Here is a 19815-nt window from a genome sequence, read left to right as displayed (position 1 = left end):
CTTCTGTTAAAAAAAAAACAACCTTGGCAACATGTATTAAATTCATGAAAACAACCTATTTATGGTCAAACCAGATTCTGCTTACACATGAAGAGTATAGCGTTTTTTGTCAGCAACACATTGCAAGTGTTATCACTACTGCTTTGAATTTGCTAATGGGATTCTGGTTATAGCAACAGTATCCAGTTCATTTAAATAGTATTAACTAGTGAGCTGTTGAATGATACACCATTTCTTGATATAGAGATGAGGAAAGCTTGTCTTGTGCAGAAGAGTGTTTCTGAATTGACCTGTAGGACATCATCTACACAGTTTACTAGATATCACCAAAACCTTTATTTCCTATAGCAAAAATATGGGTCATGTCTCATGCAAAGACTACATAGTATCCTAAATATTTGGCGTGACACAATTGGGAACTACACTGTCCAGTCACATGTGACAGCTTGTCATAAACCTGAATAACCACCTTTTGTAGTGCAGACCTCACTGTCAGTGAGGTTCTGGAAGGTACTAACAGGCATGTATAGCCATGCCAATTCCAGTATCAAGGCCAGTGGCACAAGGTTTCAGTTGTCGTGAACAGCCCAATTGAGATGGTCTCAGATTCTCAGTTGGGTTTAAATCCAGAGAGTACAGTAAATTCCTCATGGTACTCCTCAAACCCTGCAAATACACTGCCAGCTGTGTGACGAATTGCATTGCCTTGCTGGTAGCTGCCAATGTGCTTAAGAGAAAAAAACTGCGGATGGGGATGAGTATGGTCTCAAAGGGTGGATGTTAAACTTGTTAGAGGTCTGCAGACAGAATGTTTTGTTCATTTATACTCGCCCACTGTGTTCAAGCATGGGCTTGCCAGAGTGCAAATGCTCAAAGTGGCAGGCTGTGACTGAATGAGGCGCCGTGGAGAGGGCAGCTCTCGCTGTACTGCTGTTGCAGTTTTTTCAGTAGCATCTTTGTGTGTCTGCAGGCTGGTGTCGCCCCTGACATGCTTCCACCAGCTGATGGAACTCTTTTCAGATCCATTTGGTTGCACTATAGACATACAGGGCTATTACAAATGATTGAAGCTATTTCATAAATTCACTGTAGCTCCATTCATTGACATATGGTCACGACACACTACAGATACGTAAAGTTCTGTTCGGCTGAAGCCGCACTTCAGGTTTCTGCCGCCAGAGCGCTCGAGAGCACAGTGAGGCAAAATGGCGACAGGAGCCAAGAAAGCGTATGTCGTGCTTGAAATGCTCTCACATCGGTCAGTCATAACAGTGCAACGACACTTCAGGACGAAGTTCAACAAAGATCCACCAACTGCTAACTCCATTCGGCGATGGTATGCGCAGTTTAAAGCTTCTGGATGCCTTTGTAAGGGGAAATCAACGGGTCGGCCTGCAGTGAGCGAAGAAACGGTTGAACGCGTGCGGGCAAGTTTCACGCGTAGCCGTGGAAGTCGACGAATAAAGCAAGCAGGGAGCTAAACGTACCACAGCCGACAGTTTGGAAAATCTTACGGAAAAGGCTAAAGCAGAAGCATTTCTTAAACAGGAGATTGGAAAACCGATGGATCGGTCGTGGTGGAGATCATGATCAACAATTCATGTCATGGCCTCCACGCTCTCCCGACTTAACCCCATGCGATTTCTTTCTGTGGGGTTACGTGAAAGATTCAGTGTTTAAACCTCCTCTACCAAGAAACGTGCCAGAACTGCGAGCTCGCATCAACGATGCTTTCGAACTCATTGATGGGGACATGCTGCGCCGAGTGTGGGAGGAACTTTATTATCGGCTTGATGTCTGCCGAATCACTAAAGGGGCACATATCGAACATTTGTGAATGCCTAAAAAAAACTTTTTGAGTTTTTGTATGTGTGTGCAAAGCATTGTGAAAATATCTCAAATAATAAAGTTATTGTAGAGCTGTGAAATCGCTTCAAACATTTTTAATAACCCTGTATATTCGTAATTGTGATTGATAAGAGAAACTTTTTATATATAAAAAACAACAGCAGCAATATGACTAATTATTTATCATATGCTTTGATTCAAATGTAAATCTGTGAACTTGACCACCTAAACAAAATTATCTCCAAATTACTCCTTGTTACCATAATTACAATGAATTGACTCATTTTGGCTCACGTCTGCTTTGTCCGGCAGAGAAAAGTTTCCATGCCACACTGAAATTTCTTTTGCTAGTCACATTTGAGGCTGGAACACCAAACACTCTTCTCACTAAATTAGATAGCTTGGGAAAGAGACTGTGGTTGTGCTGTCACCCCTCAAGCTATCACCACTTTTCATTCAGGTTAAATAAAAGTTGGCATCTCAAACAGTCTAGTCACAGTGAAAGCAGAGACTTTGTGGTTTTAGCTGCTGAACACAGCTGTCATGTGCTTAACAGTCCTAAATAAATGTCTACAAATATAACAAAAATATGGTAAGGTATTACTGCCATGTTGTTCTAACATACGAGGAACTGAAATTTCATAACATATTTGACTGACAGTATTTAATGTCTCATGTCTATTGGAGACACAATTTTCAGTAAGTGAAAGGGTGACCACAGAAGTGTTACTATTCTGTGCAATGTCCGAATGTTGACTGTCTCCTCTGAGAGATGGAGACAGTGCTCATCAGCATTCGTAGTATCTACAGTTAATAGATGACAATATAACAGCCATATTGTATTGCCAAAATGCCGGAGATATTGAAATTGGCATTTTGCAATTAAGTGCCTTTTTCATTTTATGGTCACACAGCATTTATGAGGAAAAAAAAGAAACTGGCTCTTCAGTAATCTAAACATATCTCTGTATCTTTGAGCCCTGTATTACTACGACTTTTCAGCCTGTGTACCCATAACAAAACAAACTGAAATGTTGCATGCTTATCACCTTCCGGCATTCTTATTGCACCTTTGAATGGCTCTAAAAATGTTAGGTTTTTTTTTTTGCAGTGTTATCATAATCGGTAATTTTACCAGAGACAGAAGCATTTCCATGACTTTTATTATGCTGCCTAACTGCAAACTAGTATCCTAAACAAATGTTTCACCTACTCTCAATTTCATGCTTCAAGCTTTTCTGTATTTAATTCATGTGGCCAGTTTTCTTCATAAAACAGATATTTTCTTTGGCAGTGTAAGTCTTGAAATAAAAAACTGCAACCTCATTTATCAAGTAACTCACCAAAATGTGGTTCAGGACTGTTGAAAACATGTGTAATGTTTACACAATGCTGAAAGGCTGCAGCGTCTTGCAGATATTACTGCCTTGGTCACTGAGAAATGAAATCTTACTAAAATACTGAGGATCTACTCCTAACAGCTTGAATAATGTTTCATCAGTGTAGTTCTCAATAAACTCCCCAGATTTCTTGATAAAGTATATGTATCGGTTATATATCCACAGTACATCCATATTCATGCACTCTCCATATATCATAGGCTTGTCTTTCACTGTTTCATGATATTGTCATAAGATGAGGCGAGATGTTTGAGATGTCTTTGTGTACCAATTCTGAACCAACATTTACAAGATCCTGAAAGTGTGAAATCCTACACCCAATATTAATAGATATGGGTGAAGATCTCTGGCACACAGTTTGAAGCCCTTTTGAATCACCATAACTTTCAATGAAACTGGTAATGCTTCAGAACTTGTACTTCGTGTTTTGCAGATATGTGTCTTTAGATGTGTTACGGTAGATGTGTAAGGAGAACAGAACACTTACCACATCCTTCTGTGTCACTAAAAAAAAAATCTCTCGCAGACATTTACACCCGTCGTCTTTCGCACTCGGGATATATTCTTTCAAATAAAGTTTTGCATTCACACCGCCCTTCATGTCAGGTTCATGCCAAGATCCTACAGTGGGTAAATCAGTGGCACTTGGGTAACTATAGTAGACGACCAGGCAAGTAGAACATGACACACTCGAATGAGCTTCAAGGAAGTTAAGTGCAACTGCTCTCAAAGTCCAAAATGGCTGTATTGACATCTGCAGGACTTAAGCGGAACTACATACACTGAGAAATTCAAGCGATCATAAACATCGGATGCCGATCTCTAATACTTGTGTTGATTCATTGTCTCTCCCAAATGACAGTTTCACTCAGGGAATGCCAGAAAAGCTTTCCTCAGACCAACCTTCTGGCCTGCAGCCTTCTGATGACTGTTGCTATGCATTTGACTTTAGAGGCCTCGTGCTGATGGAGCTAAAATGAGGTTCATCGGAAGAGGCCACATGTCACCATTCAGTGGAAGTCCTATTGTAGTACTGGCATGTAAGTTCCAGCCTTCATCACCAATAAACAGCACTCAGCATGGTTGCATGAACCAGGCACCTGCTGTGGAGGCTCATATGCAGCAATGTTTGCTTAATAGAGGCCCCTTGGTTCACCTGGGCAGTCAGTTGCTCAGTAGTTGCACGTTAATTTGCCTGTACACATCTTCGCAGCCTTTGTTCACCTCTATCATGAAAGAGGAAGCCTTCTGGTAGAATTTTGCACAGAGCATAACTTAATCATAGCTAACACTTGGTTCAAGAATCATAAAAGAAGGTTGTATACATGGAAGAATCCCGGAGATACTAAAAGGTATCAGATAGATTATATAATGGTAAGACAGAGATTTAGGAACCAGGTTTTAAATTGTAAGACATTTCCAAGGGCAGATGTGGACTCTGACCACAATCTATTGGTTATGAACTGCAGATTAAAATTGAAGAAAGTGCAAAATTTAAGGAGATGGGACCTGGATAAACTGACTAAACCAGAGGTTGTACAGAGTTTCAGGGAGAGCATAAGGGAACAGGAATTAGGGAAAGAAATACAGTAGAAGAAGAATGGGTAGCTCTGAGGGATGAAATAGTGAAGGCAGCAGAGGATCAAGTAGGTAAAAAGATGAGGGCTAGTAGAAATCCTTGGGTAACAGAAGAAATATTGAATTTAATTGATGAAAGGAGAAAATATAAAAATGCAGTAAATGAAGCAGGCAAAAAGGAATACAAACATCTCAAAAATGAGATCGACAGGAAGTGCAAAATGGCTAAGCAGGGATGGCTAGAGGACAAATGTAAGGATGTAGAGGCTTGTCTCACCAAGGGTAAGATAGATACTGCCTACAGGAAAATTAGAGAGACCTTTGGAGAAAAGAGAGCTACTTGTATGAATATCAAGAGCTCAGATGGAAACCCAGTTCTAAGCAAAGAAGGGAAAGCAGAAAGGTGGAAGGAGTATATAGAGGGTCTATACAAGGGCGATGTACTTGAGGACAATATTATGGAAATGGAAGAGAATATAGATGAAGATGAAATGGGAGATGCGATACTGTGTGAAGAGTTTGACAGAGCACTGAAAGACCTGAGCCGAAACAAGGCCCCGGGAGTGGACAACATTCCGTTAGAACTACTGACGGCCTTGGGAGAGCCAGTCCTGACAAAACTCTGCCATCTGGTGAGCAAGATGTATGAAACAGGCGAAATACCCTCAGACTTCAAGAAGAATATAATAATTCCAATCCTAAGGAAAGCAGGTGTTGACAGATGTGAAAATTACGGAACTATCAGTTTAATAAGTCACAACTGCAAAATACTAACGCGAGTTCTGTACAGACGAATGCAAGAAGTGGTAGAAGCGGACCTCGGGGAAGATCAGTTTGGATTCCGTAGAAATATTGGAACACGTGAGGCAATACTGACCTTACAACTTATCTTGGAAGAAAGATTAAGGAAAGGTAAACCTACATTTCTAGCATTTGTAGACTTAGAGAAAGCTTTTGACAATGTTGACTGGAATACTCTCTTTCAAGTTCTGAAAGTGGCAGGGGTAAAATACAGGGAGCGAAAGGCTATTTACAATTTGTACAGAAAGCAGATGGCAGTTACAGGAGTTGAGGGGTATGAACGGGAAGCAGTGGTTGGGAAGATAGTGAGATAGGGTTGTTGCCTATCCCCGATGTTATTCAATCTGTATATTGAGCAAGCAGTAACGGAAACAAAAGAAAAATTCGGAGTAGGTATTAAAATCCATGGAGAAGAAATAAAAACTATGAGGTTCGCCGATGACATTGTAATTCTGTCAGAGACAGCAAAGGACTTGGAAGAGCAGTTGAACGAAATGGACATTGTCTTGAAAGGAGGATATAAGATGAACATCAACAAAAGCAAAACGAGGATAATGGAATGTAGTCGAATTACGTCGGGTGATGCTGAGGGAATTAGATTGGAAATGAGACACTTACAGTAGTAAATGAGTATTGCTATTTGGGGAACAAAATAACTGATGATGGTCGAAGTAGAGATGATATAAAATGTAGACTGGCAATGGCAAGGAAAGCGTTTCTGAAGAAGAGAAATTTGTTAACATCGAGTATAGATTTAAGTGTCAGGAAGTCATTTCTGAAAGTATTTGTATGGAGTGTAGCCATGTATGGAAGTGAATCATGGATGATAAATAGTTTGGACAGGAAGAGAATAGAAGCTTTCGAAATGTGGTGCTACAGAAGAATGCTGAAGATAAGGTGGGTAGATCACGTAACTAATGAGGAGGTATTGAATAGGATTGGGGAGAAGAGAAGTTTGTGGCACAACTTGACTAAAGAAGGGGTCGGTTGGTAGGACATGTGTTGAGGCATCAAGGGATTACAAATTTAGCATTGGAGGGCAGTGTGGAGGGTAAAAATCGTAGAGGGAGACCAAGAGATGAATACACTAATCAGATTCAGAAGGATGTAGGTTGCAGTAGTTACTGGGAGATGAAGAAGCTTGCACAGGATAGGGTAAGCATGGAGAGCTGCATCAAACCAGTCTCAGGACTGAAGACCACAGCAGCAAAAACATCATCTTTGGCCTGTGGAGCATAACAGTTGCCCCGGTGCCAGTTTTTGGATTGCGACATTTTGCCATGCCATGGTATACTTAAACCAGCATTCGAACAATTTACAAACTTAGCCACTTAGGAAGAGTTTCCAACCTTGGCCTGAAAGCCCTTTCGAACATCAGATAAATCTTCCTGCTCCGCATTATGACAATGGGTGCACAGTTTCCTTTTGTTTTAGTGTTAATTACTGGTGATGTAAAGTGTCAAAACCCGCCTGTGTATCTGTGAACTGATCTGAACCCATCCCTCATTACATGAGGTTTAAGTTGCAGAATATAAGGCTTCTTGCCTCATATCGGAAAATGGACACTCACATTCGTACGAAAGAGGCATTGTCCATCACAGAGCCTCACTCACAGTCTTATAATATTCAGTAATTGTAGAGAGCTGTACGATATGGTCAATTCTTTGCCTGCTAATGACTTGAAGGGAATAATGCTTCTCCCCCCCCCCCCCTCCTGATACCAAAAATTGAATAACATTTCTATAATAGCTCATTTTGAATTATTTTTAGTAAAATTCCATTGGCTGCTGACACTTTGTTATCAAAATTTGATTGTTACTGGCCACCATAATTCTTTTGTTTGCGGTCTAAGCATTGAATAATGGCTTGTTAATTTCTGCATCATTAGCTTTTTGTGGCCTAAGTATACTTCATTAATTTATCAAGAATTTTTTTCTTAAATCACACTTGCAGGTGACGACAATGGATGAAGCATCCAAGGAAGGCCAAATATTTGTAACTACTACTGGTTGTAAGGACATTATAACAGGAGATCACTTTTTGAATATGCGTAATGATTCTATAGTATGTAACATAGGCCATTTTGATTGTGAAATTCAAGTGACATGGCTTGAGAAAAATGCAGTTGAAAAGATAAACATTAAACCACAGGTAAGAAAGGAACATGGTTTTCTCTATGTATGGCCACCTGCTGGAATGTGTACAGACTAAATCTGCTGTTTCAGGTGGATAGGTACAGATTGTCAAATGGAAGACATATAATTATTCTTGCTGAGGGTCGTTTGGTAAATTTGGGTTGTGCCATGGGCCACCCATCATTTGTTATGAGTAACTCATTCAGTAACCAAGTACTGGCTCAAATAGAATTGTGGACAAAACCCGGTAAATACCCTGTTGGTGTTCACATGCTTCCTAAGAAGGTAAATATGTTTGGGATATCAGACTTTGAAATATGTTGTAGAAGTTCTGGTAGAATGTAAATACTTTTGGATTAAAGGAGACCACTCACCGAAAAAGAAGGTATGTTGAGTCATCAGTAGGCACTATTTGTCCAGTCGACATCATCATCTCTCTCTCTCTCTCTCTCTCTCTCTCTGTCTGTCTGTGTGTGTGTGTGTGTGTGTGTGTGTGTGTGTGTGTGTGTGTGTGTGTGTGTGGAGGGGGGGGGAAGAGAGAGAGAGAAGGGGGGGGGGGGCACGGGCGCGCTCTCTTTTTCGAGCTAGAAAGTTTTAATTGTGTGGGTATTGACTCCTCATTGATTTTGCTTTAATCCAAAAGAATTGAGTTCAAAATATCTTATAGAAAACAAATATAAAAATTGTTTTGTTACTTCATAATTAATTCAACAAAACATTAAGAGAATCACTTTTAGCGTTATAGTTCTACTTCCATTATTCATACATTCTTTAACACTAAACTTTCTCACAGCTGGATGAAGAAGTCGCAGCTCTACACTTGGAACACTTAGGAGTGAAGCTTACTAAATTAACACCAGAGCAGTCTAAATATCTTGGTGTTCCAACTGATGGGCCTTTTAAACCAGACCATTACAGGTATTAAACATCAAATGGAATTGGTCTGTTCTGGAATAAGACAGTTGTCAGATGCCTTGGCTGATTCAGAACACACTGTGGTGTGGTACTTGAATTTCCCTGTTGCATTTTGTCAGTGGAATGCATGTATTTATAATTTCTCTTTTGTGTGTGATATGAATGCCCTTGGCAAGCCATAACTTGTCTGTTTATTTGTAAGAAATATGTAACAACTGGCCACATGCCAGTGAGTCTTCCCCCTCCCCTCCCATTACACTTCTTATTTCTAAAAGGAGAATAATTTATCCCTACATGCATTCCATTGAGTCCCATTTATGTACTTATAGAACACTTCCTGAAGTGTTAACTACTGGATGGAACCTGGTTGTACTGCAGTTTGCTCACATTATGTTATACATCCACTTGTGTGATACTTTTTACTGGCATTTGAAGCTTTCTTGTAAAAAGAATTTTATTCAACAAATACAAAAATACATTTTATAATAAAGTCATGTTACTTCACTTATCCTTATCTTTCCAACAAGCCCTAACCTATTGCTTCTGAAGTAACATTAATCCTTAAATACTGATAATGTGTAAGAGATCACATGTCTTGTCATTCATTTAAAGATACACACATCTTGTACAAATAGAATTTAAGTAATGTGGCAAAAATGAATCTCCAAAAGTGAAACCACCAAGTATGGTGGACAAGTTAAGTAGAAATAAAACTACAATAATAGCCACAAAACAAAAATAGTGCAGAAGTGCCTTCAAGCACTTACTGAAACATGAAACAAATTTAAGTAGTTTGAATTTAAATTCCTGTCTGCCATGATTTGGGGTTATCTAACTTGCCACATGTGGAGATGGTAGAGCAACATGTGTAACATTAACGTAATGCTTGAAAGATTTGTCAGTTTCTGAATCTTCTCTTCTGTCATAAGCTTCATCCACTACCACCCAGAAAGCACTCTTTTTTTTATCATGTTATTAACATTTGGTACAATAAATAGGTAGTGATAATGACACATAATAAAGGAACACTATGATGAAATTAATCAAAGTTTTTAAAATTGGCACATGGTCTGCATGGCTCCACTTTCCCTCACATCTTTTCTATCTAATTAGAGTATTTGATACCAAATAGCTAGATACTGGGCATTGTCTTATATTCATCTGGCAATGAGTAGAAGTTGAGCACATTTGTAAAGTCTAGGAAGATTTACACTAAATTTTTGATGACATATCTAAAGTCTCATATCTCTCCAATTTAAGTTTCAGTTCCAGTATTTCTTGCGCATACTGTCTCTTTTCATGCTTCAGTTCTTCAATTTCTTTATCACGTTGGCTTATTTCACTTAACAGATGTTTTATTACTGAGCTCTCATTAGTATTGTGGCATGATAAGTAATCCAGCTGAGCCAACAGTTCTTTTGATGTAGGTCTTCTGTCCAAAGAACATGAAGTCAAGCGTATCATCATCTCAACCTGTAAGTGAATTAGTGGTTAAATGCAGATATTAGTGTTGTTGATATGATGCATTAATCTTCATAAGGTGATGATGAAAGTTATCAGCAGTTAAAATACATTACTACACTAACTAGAGGAGGGTTTAAGTTGCTTAAATTTTTGTTAGCTGAATTCCAAGAGTTAGAGGTTAAAATTAGATGCTCCCCTCCCTCTGTGCAGGGTTAGTAAGAGTTGATTACGTAAGGCACTGATAACGGACTTAGACTCTGCAGGCACCAGCAGGCGGGCAATATAGCGTACGCGCGCTCTAGTCGTACTAAGAGCGCATGTCTGCTGGTGCGCCGGCCTAGCGCAGAGCCAAGCTGGTTGCGTAACTGCCCGGCTAGGCGCCCAGCAGGCAGTGCGGCACTATGCTTTGTTAATTTTTTAAAATTGTTGCATCCTTGAGCCCCCGATTACCAGAAGTACATCTAGCGGTTTTAGGCTGATGCCCCCGGTTACAGGAGTCAAGGAAAACTCTTTATTAATAATTATAATACAAAGTAATATCGCCAGTTATAGTTACATTCTCAACAAGTACACCAAGTCCTTTCATCCATACATGTATTTTCTCATCATTAGAAACTTTTCTACATGAGCGGGTATACAGAGTAAAAAGCATATTACTATAAACAAAACTAGGTCTACTTTGCGTCTTCGGTTTGATTCCACAGTGCCAGGTCTTGTAGGCGACGACATCTCAGTCGGAAAAAAATTCAAGTCCAGGTAGAGATGCGTTCTCACAGCGGACAATTGCAAGTGTAAAACCCCACTGCCCGCTGCCCCAGTTGCGACATCAAGTGAAAAATTTACTCGAATCCACGGAAAAATATTGGTCCATTCAGAATATTTTTCACTTGATGTCACAACTGGAGCAGTGGGCAGTAGGTGGTTTACACTCGCAATTGTCCGCTGTGAGAACACACCTCTACCTGGACTTGACTCTTTTTCCAACCGAGATGTTGTCGCCTACAACAAGACCTGGCACTGTATTTGTCTGTCTGTCTCTGAGCATCTGACCACTGCCATGTTCTGCCAAGTGACAAATTCTGAAGCTAGGCAGGTAGTCAGGATCTCCAAAATGAATATGCGCAAGATAATGACTACATTAAACTCCAGTGAAGCACTGACCAGCTTCCCTCGCACCATACCAGTCCACCTCTGTAAATGGATGTAATATGGCTGAAATTTTATAAGTGCACAGTTCCTGTGAGCTAACCACCCATGCATGCAGCCTGATTACTGTGTGGGCTCCCACTTTTGGCCAGAACCCCAAGTGGATCCAAGGTGTCGGCAACAGGAGACGACAAATGTTTGACATTGTGGCCAACCAGTGAGCATATTGTCACGTGTTATAATCGGCTCTGGCCACTGTAAGATGTAGTGCCGCCGCCGCCCCCCCCCCCCCTCCCCCAATTACAACTGAGGTCCAGCGTAAGTTTCTTACCAGCAACTTTTTGTATCCACACCAAACTACCCATTGGCTTGTAGTCCACCTTGAAGTTTAGGTTTATTTAATATCATACATAAGCATATGAATTAGACAGGCCAAGTTCTTATTCCCTGTGGAGCGTACCACTGTCTTACTGTTAGGTGGTTACTAAAACATGCCCAGACCTTTGCATCAGTTCTGAGGTACTCATCACATAGCTTGGTGACCATTCCCACTAACTCTGCAAGAAATTGTTTTAAGTAGTCTGACATTCCTGCCTCTAGTCAGGCAGAAAGATCACCACCAGGTGGGAGACGGCAAAGGTAATGTTGCCATCACACTACAAAAGTTGCTGTCATAGTGTACATATGCAAATAATATCCTATGGGACTTCTAGAGTTGTGTGTTGAGGAGATCTGTACCTTCTGAATATGGAATGGAGCAAGCATTCCAACACTGCTACAGGATCATCCTCTTCCGCTGGCCGATCTTAATGCTCTCCAGTCCTCACACACATGACCAATGGGAACTTAACCTTACCTGACCGATACACATACATTCATGGAAGTCACCATGATGCATGCATGCTTAGCAAAGCAAGCCAAGATCTTGTTCCCTGTGACACAGCATAACAGCATCATGCTGCTAGTTCACCACTGAAGCATATCCACAGCTTTAAGTTAGTTCTCTGAGGTGCTCACAAGATACACTGAAGCGCCACATATTCAAACAGAGATATACATAAACAGGCAGAATATGGTGCTGTGGTCAGCAAAACCTATATGACAAGTGTGTTGCAGTTGTTAGATTGGTTACTACTGCTACAGTGGCAGGTCATCAAGATTTAAGCAAGTTTGAACATGGTGTTATAGCTGGTCACGAGCGAAGGGTCACAACATCTCTGAGGTAATGATGAAGTGGGGGATTTTCAAGAGTGTACCATGAATATCAGGAATCCAGAAAAACATCAAATATCTGACATCACTGCAGCTGGAAAAAGATCCTTCAAAAAAGTGACTGACAGCAAGTGAAGAGACTCGTTCAATGTGACAGAAGTGTAACTCTCCTGCAAATTACTTAAGATTTCAATGCTGGGCCACCAAGTGTCTGTGTGCGAACCATTCAACAAAACATTACTGATATGGGCTTGTGGCGCCAAAGGCCCACTCGTGTATCCTTGATGACTGCAAAACGCGGAGCTTTATGCTTCGCCTGGGCCCAGCAACACCGACACTGGACTGTTGATGACTGGAAACATGTAGCTTGGTCGGACGAGTATTCCTCAAATTATATGGAGCATGTGGACGTGTACGGGTATGGAGACAACCCCATGGATCCTGATGTCAGCAAGGGACTGTTAAGCTGGTCAGGGTGTATACGACCTGGGAATTTTTTTTATTGTTTTAGTTTTCAGTTAAATTTTTGTAACTTTAACTGGTAAGAACCAGTACTGTAACAAAGGATATTTCTGTATCTCGCTATTACGGAATAATACTGGAGCTATAAAACATGAACAAGAGAAAAAATGAAAATAAAACAAGTTGCAAAAGAAATGTGCCATATACAACAACAAACCACAGTTCTTATACAAGTGCCTGCCAACAGCAAATTGTGTCAAAGGCTTTAGAAAGACTATGCAATGCTTCATAACAACAAATTGCCTCTGGTGAGCGTGACGTCACAACTGCTTACATTAGATTCATTTGAGCCGTTGTGAGCGAGCTCGAGTGCTGTAGAGTTGCGTATGAGTAGTAACTTCTCCCACTTCTGGCTACCCAAGTGTGGCAGTTAGCTGTATAATCAATAGCAGCAAGATGCTGCCAGATACACGTGTGGTCAACAGGCCTGGATCTAGGGGGCGGTGGGCAAATCGGGGTACCTGCCCCAGGCGGCAGTTTCACAGGAAGGGGGCACCAAATTCATATTCTCGAGGAAAAAGACCTTGTTTCACAAAGCGCCTAGCATCCAGTGCACATTGGTCTATCAATTATTCATATGATTTTGAAATGCATCCCTATTCGTTTTTGAACAAATTCTATGTTGATTTCTGAATGTGTACATATTGTACGTGATGTCTCTCCAGGGGAATCCCTGTGGCATCTAGAAATGAGCTAAGGGGAATAAAGCCGAACGGGTGAATGCCAATGCGGTTGACTTTTGTGAATTATTAGCATTGTTATAATTACTGGCGAAATCCATGGATTCAGACTACCAGAGTAGAAATAAACAACTAACAGCAGGACAAGGAAAAAAAATTCCCGGATTTCCCGGTTAAAAATACACTTTCTCCAAGGTGAAAACCTACTTTTCCCCTGTTGACTGACAGTATAACTTATCAGTCCTTTCAATGGTTATGGTTTTATACACGGGCATAGAATTTCCTGGCGCCTTAGAAAACGAAACACAGGGGGGAAAAAAAACACGTTTTGGATAGATCTTTGATGAGCAGCAACATGTATGCTGCATATTTTCGTATTTCGGAAGTATAAATTCGAATTCCAGATTGCGAGGCGCTTTTGTAAGCCAGGCATAGCTCATGTCGTGTGATCTTGCCAGCCGATGACAGCGGGTATTCAGAGCTTAGGACGTGATGTTGTCAGCCAATAGCAACATCACTGTTAAGAAGCGCAAACACACAAACAGAGAAAGCTAATGGTTTAAATTAATATACATAGTGTTGTTGGGTGAAAAGCAAAGCTTTCACATATAATATTGGTCTATAAGATTAATATGCTGCAAGAGAAGCTAAGCTTCCACATATAATGTTGGTCTTTTATGCGCGTATTACAGTATAAGATATATCGCTCAAATGTGCTAGTAAAATTTTTAATAATGACATAAATGTCTGATCTGAGCTCAAAATTCATCTAAATGGCTTGTCATCAAAGAGTTGATTTTTAAATGAGTCAAACGCTCTGTAATTAAAAAAAAAATCATTGTACGTTCTTGCACATAGTTCAACTTGCATAAAAGGAAATTTACTTTGATAGCAACGCTTTTCAAACCACCATTCGGAATATTTTCCCACGACCTATGAGAAACAGGTTCGTTTCTGCAGTTGCCAGAGAGCACCAGATGGTGGGCGTCGCTGCACTTGCGCAGCTATGATGTCGTAGGGAGCCCGTATGTTCATATGTGTAAAATATTAAAAGATCTTCCATTATGTTATAAAAGAAACAAGGCATCAGAGGATGCTCGAAGAGCAACGGAATCTCATGAACCAAACTAAAATGTGCACATTCATATGTCCAGAATTCCCAGTGAAGTAGGCCACGACCTGATATTAAGCTTTTCAATGTAGTTTTCGGGATGTAAATTTTCTTGGAGTACCAGTGCTAAGTTACCTCATGTTTGGTTCTTTATTATGGCATAATGCCATACGTGCTAGAAGTTGAAAAAGTGCACTTGAAATGCAGCGAACAGTGTGTGGAATTAAATACTTCGTTTCAAATATATTGTCTGCCGCGGTGGAAAAGATTAATAAAAGAAAATTTCTTTAGCAAACCGACAAAAATAACTCCACTGTTCTGCAAGGCAATTAATACTTGGCCGTCAGAAAAGTGGAAATAAAATAAAATCTTTGTTTTCATTTGACGTGAGAGCAGTAAATGAAGAGGAAACAGTAAAATCACTAGACGTAAACACGGGTCATGTTGAGACTACCCGCTTCCCCACTGTAGCTCAGACTGCTCTGTGCATCAGCCCCGGATCTTCGATATTTCCAAACCGGGGCAATACCCCGCCACTCCCGCGAGCGTTTGAGATAGGACATAAAAAATGAAAAAATCGAATTTTCAAAACTATATTCATTTTGTAGCGCACATCTTTTTGAAGAGTCTAATGCATAAAACACATGTGTTCGAGGAAATGTAAGACATGTTATTTGGTCGTAAGTCTGCCAAAGTGAAGTGCCACACCTATTCACTCAGCATTCTCCTATCACATGTCACTGTATTTTGCTCTGTGGAATTGAAACGTGAATATTTTGGACATGGAAATTAAAATGTCCTGTAGTGCCTCTCATGCTTAGTCAGCCGGTTTGACATCCTGTCCGCCCCGGCCCCTTTTTTAAACTCTCTTCAGAAAATTTGCACCCTTTATTACCTATCAGCTAACAACTTGCTGCTTTGTGTGACCTAAAATTAAATATAGGATACATAAAATCATTAAAGACATTAGACAAGCAAGACAATACACATTTCTTTAATCCTTAACTCCTAGAATTTTCTTCTCTCTAATCTTGCTACAGCTTTACATGGCGTGCTGTGCTTTCTGCGAGTCTGTTACCTCATCAAAGTTCGTCAAACATTTTGCTACATGAAAAATAGAAATACTGAAAAAGTTGTTAATACAAATAGGACCCAAGATTGGTGTGATTTCTCGATCTGATTACGCCTGTTTTGTCACTTTCTCCTAGATAAAACAAAATAGGCCTTCTAATACTGCACAAACGACAGAATATAATTCACAAAGTACCAATATCAAATGCCTATGAGGCCTACTACAAGCAAAAAGCTTTACTTTAGGAAATACTTTCACACTTCATTCATACGCTCCAGTTTCTCAAGCATGAGATCGAAAAGTAGTAGTACGAAATTTATGTACAAACTCGGAATCGTCATATTGTTCCATAATTTGTGTGATGTCGCGGTTTTTCTCCTCCCTCAACTAACAAAGAGTCTTGTTATCACTAATTCTGTAACTATTCCTGTCAATTTCAAAGCTTATTCGCTGGTTAACTTCACTAATTCTTCCAGAATTAGCAGTTTAATTATCCCGCAATTATTCTCTGGTTAGGCGTTGTTAAGTGTTCATACAACGCATTTTCCATGCTACTTCCAGAATAGAACTTAAAGCGGCTGCTGGCGGGGGACTGTACAACTGGCCCTTACTAGTATAGCGATCTCGTCAAAAATTTTTTGTCAAAATATCATTTTCTTGGATACACCGAGAAGGTAATACGTAATTGCCGGCCACAGTGACCAAGCGGTTCTAGGCGTTTCAGTCTGGAACCGCGCGACCGCTACGGTTGCAGGTTCGAATCCTGCCTCGGACATGGATGTGTGTGATGTTCTCAGGTTAGTTAGGTTTAAGTAGTTCTAAGTTCTAGGGGACTGATGACCTCAGATGTTAAGTCCCATAGTGGTCAGAGCCATTTTAATATGTAATCTTTCTTACCTGTAATTAGTTTATTTCCACTCCGGTAGTCTGAGTCTGTGGATTTCGCTAGTAATTATAACAACGCTCATCATTCGCAAACCCAATGAACCACACAGACAGCGGTTCACACTCATCCGTTCGGCATTACTCCGCTCAGCTCATATAGCCCCTTTTGTCTGTAGGAAAGTTAGGTCTTCTAGATGCAACGAGGATTCCCCTGACAGAGACATCATGTACACTATGCACGCATTCAGAAATCAACTTAGAATGTGTTCAAAAACCGACAGGGATGCGTTTCAAACTCATATGAATAATCGATAGACTAATGTGCGCTGTATGCTAAGTGCTTTGTGAACAAGGTTTTTCCCCCTCAAGAATATCAATATGCCCCCCCCCCCCCCCCCCATGCGCATGCATTAATCTGGCAGCTTGGGCACTCCAGTAAAATTTTTCCCAGTAGCATCTAGCTGCTTGCTCCGACTGCTTACACAGGCAATAGCCACATTTCTGTAGCGAGAAGTGGGAGAAGCTACTACTCAACTGCGCATACGCATGATCCCACTCTTAACTGCTAAAACGAACCTAATGTAAACAGTTGTGATGTCATGCTCCTCGGAGGTAATTTGTTGTTACGAAGCATTGCATAGTCTTTCTTAAGCCTTTGACATATTTTGCTGTTGGCAGACGCTTGTATGAGCACTGTGTTTTTTTGTTGTATATGGCGCATTTCCTTTGCAGTTTTAAGTTTTATTTTCGTTTTTTCTCTCGTTCATGTTTTATTGCTGCAGTATTACTCTGCAGTAGCGGAATACAGTAATATCCTTTGTTAGAGTATCTGTTCTTACCAGTCAAAATTACAAAACTTTAACTGAAAACAAAAACAATGAAACATTTCCAGGTTTTTCCCGGGTCGTATACACCCTGAACAGGAATAACAGGTGAGAAATATTACTTATTCTCGGTGTATCCAAGAAAGTGAAATTTTAACAGAAAATGTTTGGCCAGACTGCTACATTACTAAGGACCAGTTGTACAGGCCCAGCTAACAGTCGCTAAATTTCTATTCTGGGAGTAGCACGGATAACGCTAACTGGAGAATAAATGCAGCATAACTAATCGATGACTGTGGCAGGGTTAGTGTAGTTAACCGGAGAATAAGTTTTGGCACTGTCAGGAATAGTTACAGAATTAGTGATGAGAAGATCGTTTGTTAGAAAGAGGATGGAGAAGAAACAGGGACACCACACAAATTATGGATGAATATGACAATTCCAAATTTATATAAAACTTTCGTAATACCACTTTTCGATCTCATGCTTCAGAAGCTAGAGCGTGTGAATGAAATGTGAAACTATTTCCTAATATAAAACTTTTTGCTTGTAGTAGACCTAATAGGCATTTGATATAGGTACTTGCCAAAACAGTCTTGTTTATGTGGTATGTGTTAAAATTGCTGCAATACTAGGCAGGCCTGTTTCATTTTATCTAGCAGACAGTGAGAAAATGCACATAATCAGATCGAGAAACCACACCAGTCTTTGATACTATTTGTTTTAACAGCTTTTTCAGTATTAGACAACGACATTTTGTTTTTTCATGTAGACGATCTTTACTGGGGTAATAGATTTCTTTCCCAGAAAGGAAAGCTATGCCATGTAAAGCTGTAGTAAGATTAGAGAGAAAAAAATGCTAGGACTTAAAGATTGAAGAAATGTGTACTGTCTTGCTTGTCTCTTGTCTTTGCTGGTTAATTTTATGTCAGACAAAACAGCAAGTTATTAGCTAATAGGCAATAAAGAGTGCAAATTTTCTGAAGAGTTCTTGTTCTCCTGGTTACAAATAATCCCATCCAGTATTAACTGCGGTTTTGATTTTTTAAAGAAAAAAGAGGGGCAGGATGTCAAACCGTCCAAACGGGAGCACGAGAGGCACCGCAGGACATTCTAATTTCCACTGTCCTGGATATAGTTTGATGCCATCCATTACAAAATATACACATTTCAATTCCACAGAGCGAAATACAGTGATGTGCGATAAAAGAAAGCTGTGTGAAGAGGCGTGGCACTCCACTTTGGCAGACTTAAGATCAAATAACATGTCTTAGACTTACTCGAACACATCTTAGACTTACTCGAACACATATGTTTTATGTATGAAACTCCTCAGAAAGATGTGCACTACAAAATGCACTTATTTTTGAAAAATTCAATATTTTTTTAAAATTTTTGACATCTATCTCAAACGCTTGAGGGAGGGGGAGGGGCCACTATCTAGTATTGCACCGGTTTGGAAATGTCATAGACTTGGGGCTGATGCACAGAGCAGTGCAAGTTAGAGTGGGGAAGTGGGTAGTCTCCACGTGATCCATGTTTACATTTAGAGATTTTGCTGTTTCCTCTTCATTTACTGCTCTCACGTCAAATGAAAACAAAAAGGATTTCTGTGGCCGGGAGCTATCACATGAATTAAAATATTCACATAATTGCAGAATGCTAAAATATGTTATTAGTTTCAGATTTTATTTTATTTCCATCTTTTTGACAATCAAGTATTAATCGCCTTGTAGAACAATGAAATTATTTTTGTCGATTTGCTAAAAAAATTTGGCTCTTATTAAACTTTCCGGCTGCAGTCAATTTATTCGAAACGAAGTGTTTAATTCTGCACTATTGGCTAGTTTCAACTGTTCCCTGTGCACGTTTTCATCTAGCACCTACAGCATTATGCCATAATAAAGAGCCAAACATGAGATAATACAGTACTGGTACTTCAAGAAAATTTACATCAGAATCTGGACTTACGAATGTGCACTTTAAGCCGAATTTTACTACGATCCACGAAATTCCGATGCTCTTGGGCATCCTCTAAAGTCTTGTTTCTTTTATGACATAATGTAAGATCTTTTAATGTTTTACACTTACAGACATACGGGCTTCCTGCATCATCATAGCTGCGCTAGCACGGTGACACCTGTTACCTGGCGGCACTCTCTGGCAAAACTTAAATCACAGAGCGTTTGACTTTTATTTAAAAATCAACATTTTGAGGATGA

At 40.0% G+C, this 19815-nt stretch overlaps 2 protein-coding genes across 3 annotated transcripts in view; one reads left to right on the top strand and one right to left on the bottom strand.

Moving 5' to 3' along the window:
* Positions 1-9167, top strand: part of LOC126485120 (adenosylhomocysteinase) — a 37738-nt gene extending 28571 nt beyond the window's left edge. The window contains exons 6-8 of the mRNA XM_050108755.1: positions 7581-7778; positions 7853-8047; positions 8556-9167. Coding sequence (XP_049964712.1) covers positions 7581-7778; positions 7853-8047; positions 8556-8687 — 525 coding nt within the window. The 3' untranslated portion in view covers positions 8688-9167. The remainder of the gene's footprint in view (positions 1-7580; positions 7779-7852; positions 8048-8555) is intronic.
* LOC126485119 (eukaryotic translation initiation factor 2-alpha kinase 1-like) overlaps positions 9114-19815 on the bottom strand; it is a 153929-nt gene continuing 143227 nt past the window's right edge. For both annotated transcript variants that reach the window (XM_050108753.1, XM_050108754.1), the window contains exon 11: positions 9114-10150. In XM_050108753.1, the coding sequence (XP_049964710.1) occupies positions 9890-10150 (261 nt within the window). In that variant the 3' untranslated portion in view covers positions 9114-9889. The remainder of the gene's footprint in view (positions 10151-19815) is intronic.

Source organism: Schistocerca serialis, chromosome 6 (genome assembly GCF_023864345.2).
Source record: "Schistocerca serialis cubense isolate TAMUIC-IGC-003099 chromosome 6, iqSchSeri2.2, whole genome shotgun sequence".
In the NCBI taxonomy this organism is placed as follows: Eukaryota; Metazoa; Arthropoda; class Insecta; order Orthoptera; family Acrididae; genus Schistocerca; species Schistocerca serialis.
Note: the sequence above shows the minus strand (reverse complement) of the source record. Positions and strands in the feature narration are given on the sequence as shown.